The sequence below is a fragment of the Thermobia domestica genome, chromosome 10 (genome assembly GCF_964235325.1).
Source record: "Thermobia domestica chromosome 10, izTheDome1.hap1.1, whole genome shotgun sequence".
Classification (NCBI taxonomy): Eukaryota; Metazoa; Arthropoda; class Insecta; order Zygentoma; family Lepismatidae; genus Thermobia; species Thermobia domestica.
In genome coordinates, this window is record NC_137463.1 from 188,360,218 (window position 1) to 188,369,250 (window position 9,033).

The 9,033-nt window shown below is 39.8% G+C and overlaps 1 protein-coding gene across 1 annotated transcript; it reads right to left on the reverse strand.

Annotated features, from left to right (window-relative positions):
* Positions 1 to 1,585: 1,585 nt before the first annotated feature.
* Positions 1,586 to 4,532, reverse strand: LOC145662888 (uncharacterized). Its single transcript, XM_081728858.1, has 2 exons — positions 3,758 to 4,532; positions 1,586 to 3,724 (listed from the first exon to the last, which is right to left on the reverse strand). Exons 1-2 carry the CDS (start codon positions 4,205 to 4,207, stop codon positions 1,709 to 1,711), a joined length of 2,466 nt encoding a protein of 821 aa, XP_081584984.1. The 5' UTR covers positions 4,208 to 4,532; the 3' UTR covers positions 1,586 to 1,708.
* Positions 4,533 to 9,033: the final 4,501 nt, after the last annotated feature.

The window sequence follows — 9,033 nt, forward strand, 5'->3', positions numbered from 1 at the left end:
TTGAACTTTTCTAACAACTCCGAAGAGTATTCTATCTTCCGGTCCTTCTTAAGAAGATCGTAAAATGGAGCAGTTAAACCTGCGAAGTTTTGAAAATGTCGCTTTCGCCATCCCACGAGACCAAGAAATCTCCGTAGAGCCTTCTTAGTTCGTGGAAGGGGAAAGTGACGGATGGCCTCATTACTTTTAGGATTTATTTTTACAGAAGATCCTGAAACAAGATGACCAAGAAAAGGAATTTCGAATTTGAAGAAGTTGCATTTTCGAAAATTGAGAGAAAGGTTAGCCGAACGAAGAGTGTTGAAGACCTTTTCTAAATGCTGGAAATGTTCGTCTATGGAAGATGAAAAACAAAGTACGTCGTCCAGGTAAACTATAAGAAAATTTTTGAAGGTTTCTAATCCAAAAAAGGTGTGCATGACAGACTGGAAAACCGCTGGTGATGATTTCAAACCCATTGTTAAACGAGTCATTTGATACTGACGTCCTTTGTAAACAAAACTAACATATTTGTAAGAGTCTGGATGGATCGGGACACTATGATATGATTGCGTACAGTCCAACGAGGTGAAAATGGTTGCACCACTGACTCGCGCGATTAGATCGGAGATCGGCTCGACCTGAATCTTTGGTGCAATCACACGCTCATTGATACCACGCAAATCAATCACGGGCCTTAGCTCTCCAGACGCCTTACGCACAATATGTACAGGGCATCTGTATGGTGAAGGACCTTCCACGATAATCCCAAGTTTTACCCACTTATCTAAGACCTCCTCAAACTCTTTTTGAAGATGAATGGGTACAGGATACAACTTTCCTACCACCGGGAGGTCGTCGGAAAGCTGTATTCTATACGGCTCGACCTTTATGATACGGGGATTCTCTGTGAAGAGACACCTGAATCGAACTAATAAAGAAAATAACCTCTCCTGAGAATCCGAATCGAGATCGGTTCTCTGAGAAACAAAGTTCCGAAGTTCCTCCTTCGTGACCGATGGCTGAAACAAAGAGTCGTCCTCTTTATCTGAAGTTAATTCGGCGACAGTAACCTGGCAACAATGCTGCTGTTCCATGTCAATAGAGATGGTCTGTCCCGAGTCTGACTGAAGCAAAATTTCTTTAGACTTACAATTTAAAGAAAGGTTATACCGAACGAAAAACGGAAATCCTAAAATACAGTGTGCTTTTAATTTCTGGACAACATAGACTGGGACTTCAAACACACAACCTTGGATAGTGAAGTTTAAGATCTGGAAACCTTTAACTTGGAATGATTCGTCTCCTGCAAAACCTTTTAAAGAGATATTAGTTTTCGGTCGAAGTTTGGCAGAGGGATAGATCTCTTTTATTCGCCTCCAAGCATCTCCCGAGAGCAAATTCGTATCCGCTCCAGAATCTAGGATACAGACCAAAGATAACTCTCCTACCGAACAAGTTAGAGTGGGTGAGGGATAGGATAAGAGAACACTCCTTTCCGCACTGGAGTCACACTCCCTCTCGTCTATCACGAAACGAACCGAGAACAGAGGCGTGCCCGATTTGTTTCCCCGAATTCCGGAAGTTACCAAAACATCTAATTTTGAATTTTGAGGTTCGAAATTGACTACTGGACAGGTTGATGCCAAACAAAAATTTTGATGTTCCGTTATCGGACTTTCTTCTTTTTGGGGAGTTGAGGAATTCATATCGCAGTCCACACTCTCCCCTAATGAGGGCTGCGACATGCATTTCCCGAACTATTCCCATTCGCTTCAGATGACTGCGCCATCGGCGGCATGAACGTCGTATACGGTGAAGGCCAACCAGTGGACATAGCCATGTTCACCGCTGGGGAAGGAGTGGATGTGGGAGTTGCCACTCCTCCTCCAGGAGGCAAATTCGGCATGTATCCCGGATAGGCTTGTGCTCCCGGTATGTGGTTCGAACTCGGCGCGCACTGTTGGGATGCACCTCGATGACATCCAAAGTTCATTGCTCCCGATTGGTAGTTAGGATTGGAAACATATGGAACATTCTGGTTTCCGTTCCCCCAGTTTTGCCTTCGGTTGTTGTTGTGCCAGGGTCTTCTAGCCTGAAAATTTCTTCTTCGACCTCGGTTCCCCAAGAATTGATTGCCATTTCCATTTTTCTTGGCATCACCATTCTTCTTTACTTCGTCCTCCTCCGTCTGCGACGAAGTGTCTTTAGTCTGTTGCGCCTTTCCGTTCTTTTCGGTCTTTTTCCCAATCTTGGCCTGCCGAATGTGCAGACGCTTAAATTTCTTATCTGTTACTGGTTCCATAGGTTCCGGATGACCTTCTATTTCGGCTATCTTAACAATCAGATGCTGGATATTCTTGGGCTCCACGGCTCGCAACAATCTAGCATCTCCAGCTGGCAGACAATCTAGGACTATTTCAATGAGTTCTGTCTCATCTGGATGTTGTGCCACCGCATAGTATTCGGCTATGACCTTCCAGGCAAAGTCAGTTAGCCGGTTATACTTGGACCGGTCAAATTTCATTCCTTGTATGAATTTCTTCTGCAGGCGTTCCATCCTGGCCGAGAAGTAGTGTTCCTTAAATAGACGCACAAAGTCCGCATAACTGCTGATGTCTTTGCAGACCGTTTGGTACCAAGTCTTGGCCCCAGCCGACAAACAACACGGTACCAAAACCATGCGTTCGTATTCCGACGCAGAGATTATCTTAAACGCCTGTTCTAAACTTTCAAGAAAAGACCTGGCCAAACCATATTCTCCAGTGAAGTTTGGTAAGTGATTTAGCTCCGACAGCCTTAAATTTAACGCCCTATTTCCAGAACATCCCTCATATCTGCTGGAATTCAGGGGAGAGTTGCAGCCAATCACAGGGCTCTTTGCATTATTATGATTTTGTCCAAAATTCGAATAAGAAGTATAATTTGGTCCAAAAGGTAAGTTGCTTGGCATCGATACCACTGCGTGACTACATACTCCCTCCGGAATTCCAACAAACGAAGGAGTCCTATCTGCAACAGTACTGGACACTACATGACTTAAGCTACATACATTGGAAGTCGAGACCGAAGCCTGAGACCACGTCAATAAAGGATTTAAAGCCCTAGAGGCAACCTGACCACTCACGATATCCCCACAGGCGGGACTGGAATTGTTCGTAACCAACGAATGTGAATTTAAGTCAAACGGCCAGACATTCTTAGTGTGAACTCTGGTCGGCTGACAGACAGAGACTGTCACCGTTGGGACAGTACGAGTCTCCCCAACCGAAGAGACTGGTACATCCACTCGGGTGTCAGAGTCTGTTCCGTCAGAGTCAACCCCGTCACAACCAACAAAGTCACGTGACCGCTTGCGACCGGCACGACCTGGTTTACTTTGCTCCTGATCCTTCACCAAAGTTTGGATCTTAGCCTCGAGTACGTCATAAGATTTCCGGGTGCTCGACTCGAGATGCGATAGTTCTTTAGCGAGCTGATCACATCTGCGATTTTGCTTTTCTACTGACAACCGGAGATTCTCCTCAACGGTGTCCACCCGCGTTGTTATCGTATCATGAAATTCCCCCACCGAAGTGTATAAATCGCGAACTTCGTTACGGAGGTCCGATACGTCCTTGTTTACATTTTCGACTCTTTCATTTACAATTTGCTCCATTTCCGACTTTAACATATCAAATTTTTGATTCATCGCGTACAAATTATTATCTACCTTTTCAAATCTTTGGTTCATAATACTGTCAACCTTTTCAAATTTTTGGTCCATAATACTGTCAACCTTTTCAAATTTTTGGTCCATAATACTGTCAACCTTTTCAAATTTTTGGTCCAAAGTTAAAGTTAAAGTTTGACTAAAACGTTCTAACATTTTCGCAAGGTCTGTCACGGATGCAGGGGAACCTGCAGTTCCGACACTCTCTCCACCGTTGTGTAAGAGTTTCTCTCCCGTGTCGTGCGTCGCGGTGTTCCGTTCACTTCCACTTTCCTGTGACTTGGAAAGCGATTGCACAGTCAGCTGTTTGGCCACACACGTTTTACAAAACCAGGGCTCACTACACTTATTCAATTCTTCTACCTGCTCGTCGGTTATATCATAGCACTGTGCATGCACCCATCCAGAACAACCGTCACAATACACACTGAAGCCCTGTATTTCCTCACTACAACACACATATTCATCCGGGCTACGGGATTCAGTACTTGACCTGCTACCAGCAGACATCTCCATTTCATATAAATTGTTTTCCCCAAGTTACACATATACAAACTCAAGAGTGACTACACATCGTTCAAGGAGTCGTTTGTCACAACAGTCCCCATTACATTACACTGCTCTTTCAATACGATTCACTTAGCACTCGCGAAAGATTGAAATAACAGATCCTGGCTGTGGAACGCCAATTTTACAAAAAAAAAAAAAAGTCATATAAAATAAATAAATAAAATAAAAATGTAAAAATAAAAAAAATAAAATAATGATGATGATACTGATATTGTGTTTCTGTATGACGTTCACTTTCCTTAAGACTATGATTGCGTGAATGTGTCACTGATTGCTGAACGCGAACCCACCGGGCCCAGACGGGCAAGCTGTCAACACTCACTGACCCATCCACTACACCAATCATCTCCGGAAAGTAGAACTCAAATCGTCCCAAAATGTGAAGATTTCTAAGCCTCCCTCATTCTCACTCGCAGTCCAGCATCCCGATCCGCAGGTCATAGCCTGCATCCCATCAAGAGATAAGGTTACAAACCACAACCCGACAGAACAAGACACTGACCCAAGAGTGAAACTGACGGTGAATGCTTCGAAAATCTAAATGTTTGTGTTTACTAACCCAGATAAAAAAAAAAAAATTCTCGAATCAAATCTAAATCGCGCAACGGGATGGAATTTCGGAAAAAAAAATGAATGCCAAAGTGAAGTTAGTTGATCTTATTAACGAAGTGAAATTTCCTGGCAGGTCTGTGATTCCAACCCCGGTCACACTAAGTGAAATCGATTCTGTGAGTTTTCAAGACGCTCTATTTACTTTCGTTACGTACTGCTTTAAACACTTTACTTTCTGAGTACCAACAATACTATTGAAGTTACTTTACGACATAGTTTTAAAATAATTAGCTTTGCACTGGACAATGAAAGATTTTGTTTCGACTCGCACACTTTATTACACTAACTTTCTGTATGATAAGAAATAACAGGAGAATACATTTAAAAAAAAAAAAAAAAAAAATCGCAAAGGTTGGAAATTGAGGAAAATTCTTGACATAGCTGAATGGGTAAGTCCATCATTGCATTACATACTCTCTTCACATATCATGAACAATTCTACATACGTTTGGTTTAGTCAAAAAAAAAAACATTTTGAAAATAAGGACATTTACTACCATCACCACATGAGCCTTGTACTACACAGGTATCACTTATTACGGCTGTGTGCTACATGCTTTACTTTCTTTTCTTAGTATTCTCTCTTCAGATACCGTTGTGGAGGTGGGGTCAGCGCGGAGGATTTATACCGACAAGGTGACCTCCCTTGTATGAGCTCAGACCTCATCCACTTTGATTCCCACAACAAAACATTTTCCTTTGAGATAATACATACACTAGATACATCTACCTGAAAAGAAAGTACACTTAACGTAGTCCCTAGCCTAACTATCTAACTAACTTAAACTAAACATATAAAATCACTTTATTCAACAGATTAATAATATAGCACACACCCTGCCTCTTACCGAGGACGTATGGGACGTCGACCATTCAGCTCTACTTTAGTATATTGTTAAAATTAAAAAAAAAAGTCTTAAACTATGTGCTTAAAAATTCGAATTTCTGGTTTCTGGTAAAAGGAATTCAAAATACACAACGAACGTGTTATTGCTGACGAGCATCTCCCATTGCCGATAGTTGCAAGCACCCTTATTATCAATGTGAGCCGAAACTTTGTATACATTTTGTCTCATCATATTCAAACTACAGTGAAGGTGAGCACAAACCAGAGAATGGATTTAATTAGGTAATATAGCAGTACGGAAAAATAATAAATTAAAAAAAAAAGAATATATGAGATTACATATTCAAAATATAATTTTGGGGGTGAAATGTATGTTCTCGAGAGTACACACATTTCTTGGACTGTTGGTACCAAACATCCACACTGAAACTCCAAAAAAAAAAAAAAATTACCCCCCCTCCATTGAACGAGTATTTTATGTCACATCGTAGATTCTGTACATTGTATAACTTAGGGAAAACTACGCAGCGTTTAGCACATCATATTGGTGGACATCACCACGCCAATAACATAACACTTACTCCAATCCGAAAAAGGTTAGAAATTTAGCATGTTCTCACGTGGCCAAAACAACAGAAAATTTTGATGCTATCTTCTATAACTTACTTGGATTCCATGGGAAAAATATAGAATACTTCTCTCCCACGTCTGAAGGTTGTTGTTATTTTACACCAGCTCTCGAGGATGGAGAGCCTACCTCGGTGCACAAAAAATCAAATCATCGGATCTGACATCCATGAGTCGACAGTGAAGATGGCTTTTCCCCCAAACCACTTTCGGTTCTGACGTGAAAGATTTGCTCTCACTGCAGAAAATCCTATGTCCGTTGAGCACAGCAACCTACTCACTGCCTTCCATATTATGTCCACAGATATCAAAGGTATCAATTATTTTGTGTCGAAACCTTTAACTAATTCTCTTTCACGTTTTTTCCTATGGACGGAGATTATCGTACGTCCATAACTTAACACTGCTTCCGGTAAAGACAATGACAATGGGAAGAAGATCCCTAATTGGAGGTTCATTGTGACGTAACTATACGATGATAGGTGTATCTATCAAGATCAAAGAAGCCGAAAAATCTCAACCACACCTGTGATTGCGGAAGATCCAATCACAGATAATTTAGATTAAACAAAGGGATGCTCCAAGAAGCTACTATGGCTGACTTTACAAATGGAAAATTTTAAAGAAGATTTTTGAAATAAAAATTTTGAATTCTTTCGAAGATCCCCAAAGCCAAAAATATGAAAGAAAATTGACTGGAAAGGACTAAATACGACCAGAAATTACCTTATTTCCTAAAATAATATTATATTTTAGCTAAATATACGAATAATTATTCAATGTAAAGATATTACTATATATTTCCCTCTAAATATACTAAAATCATTAGTTCAAGGAACTTAACGCAAATTTTTGCGGTCTACTTCAAATCAAGTCATTGATTAATTATATATTAAAAATAAAATTTTAATAAATATTAAATTCATATATACACTGGTTGCCCAAAACTTCCGGGCCATGTTACATTATACGATGTATAAGGTAACACGATTTTCGAGATATGACCATCCAATTATAACAATTGTAGTTTCACCCTATTTTCTCTCTTTCTAGGGCAAATTTCATAAAAACGGTTACATACATATCTAATTGTTTTAAATGAGAAGTCCATATACCAAATTTCATGTCTCTAACACTGAAAAATTCCAAAGTGTGGACATTTTAAGATAATAATTGCCACTCCTCTTTCTCCCCTTTTCCTTCGAATTTCTAAAAATTCTTCTTTTAGTAGGACCTTACATTACAAATCATATGCCCTTTCTAAATTTCAAGTTTCTACCTTAAACTGTTTGGTCTATGCGTTGATCAATCAACCACTTGTTCTTTTATATACAAAGATACATAAGCAAATTAATGACAAAAGTATTCTTACAAAAGCAGTATGGCAAGGAACTCATATACTGTGTTAAAATATGTAGATATTCATTCATTTGGTAACATTCATAAAACTAAGGGCATAAGCTTAGCGTACGCTCCTTTGACGTGAGAGACCCTATTTGATTCCAGGTGGGAACTCACGTGGTTCGGATTCTACGTTAATCAGTAGGTCTACGTCTCATATAACCTCGCTGCTGAACGGGCCGTTAAACTTAAAATCAGCTCAGCTCAGTTAAGGGCATAAGCAGGGTGGACCTATGGGTTTTTGGGACCAACCACAGATGACAACGTTACACCCCGATTGTTTTACAATTGCTGTAATCTTCCTGCTTTGGAAATGAACGAAACTTGACATTCTCTTCACCAACTTTTCTATTTCGTGTGTTTATTTTAAAGCCGTACACACTACATGAGGGCATTGTTAAAGTTTTCAAAGTCAATGTAACAAATACAGATGAGTTCTATTTACACAATATACAGGTATATACAGTATAAAATACACAATAATATTCCACGTAGAAAATGTTATACACAACAGTATATAGCAAATTCATCAAATGTTTAAAAACAAAGAAAATGTATATCTTCAACACAAATGCAACTAACAACCTGTCACTGAGAGGGCGCGACAATGTTATCTTCTTCGAAGGATCAGTAATTTTGTGTCGAAGGTAACGTCAGGCGAAAGACAGGCTGCGTGTGCGTTTACCTTGTCTTATTTCCACCATGGGTGTTAGTAGTTGATATTTTCCATCGCAAAATACGTTTGGCAACATTGCTCTTCGTTGGCCTATTGCTTGTGCCTTTACGTATTTGCCCTAAAGCTATACAGCGAGCTGTGTGCGATCTATGTCACTCCCTCTCTGCCCCTAGCTGTGCTTGCAAGAATATCATTTGCTTTTTATGGATTGGGATAAGGGGTAAGACACCTTGCACACCTTGAGAGAGTGGAAGGGAGTAGTAACATATAAAATAATCGAAAAAGACGACCGATGTTAATGCAGAGTTCATAATTTCCAGGTCGCTGAGATGGTTAGGCGTAATGCTATCAGGCATTTTCTGTTAGTAGTTTCTTCATATACGTCTACCAAGTTAACGAATCTTGACTTATCTGTGTACAGTAATTGGTTAGTTTATCCTCGATTGCTATTTTTACTTTTTCCACAATCATCCCACCCTACAGTATTTTTATATGTATTGAAAAGGCTTGATTCTATCAATTCGTTAAACAACAATGTATTTTTTATCACGTTCTTTACTATTAACCTCTTCATTCTAATTAATTTAAATATTTCCAATAATTTAGAAT

Bases quoted from the DNA above. Each gene is read 5' to 3' on its own strand.
- LOC145662888 (XM_081728858.1), bottom strand. From the start codon at position 4,207: ATGGAGATGTCTGCTGGTAGCAGGTCAAGTACTGAATCCCGTAGCCCG. The intron at 3,725-3,757 runs GTTGACAGTATT...AAATTTGAAAAG, and splicing joins TGGACCAAAAATTTGAAAAG to GTTGACAGTATTATGAACCA.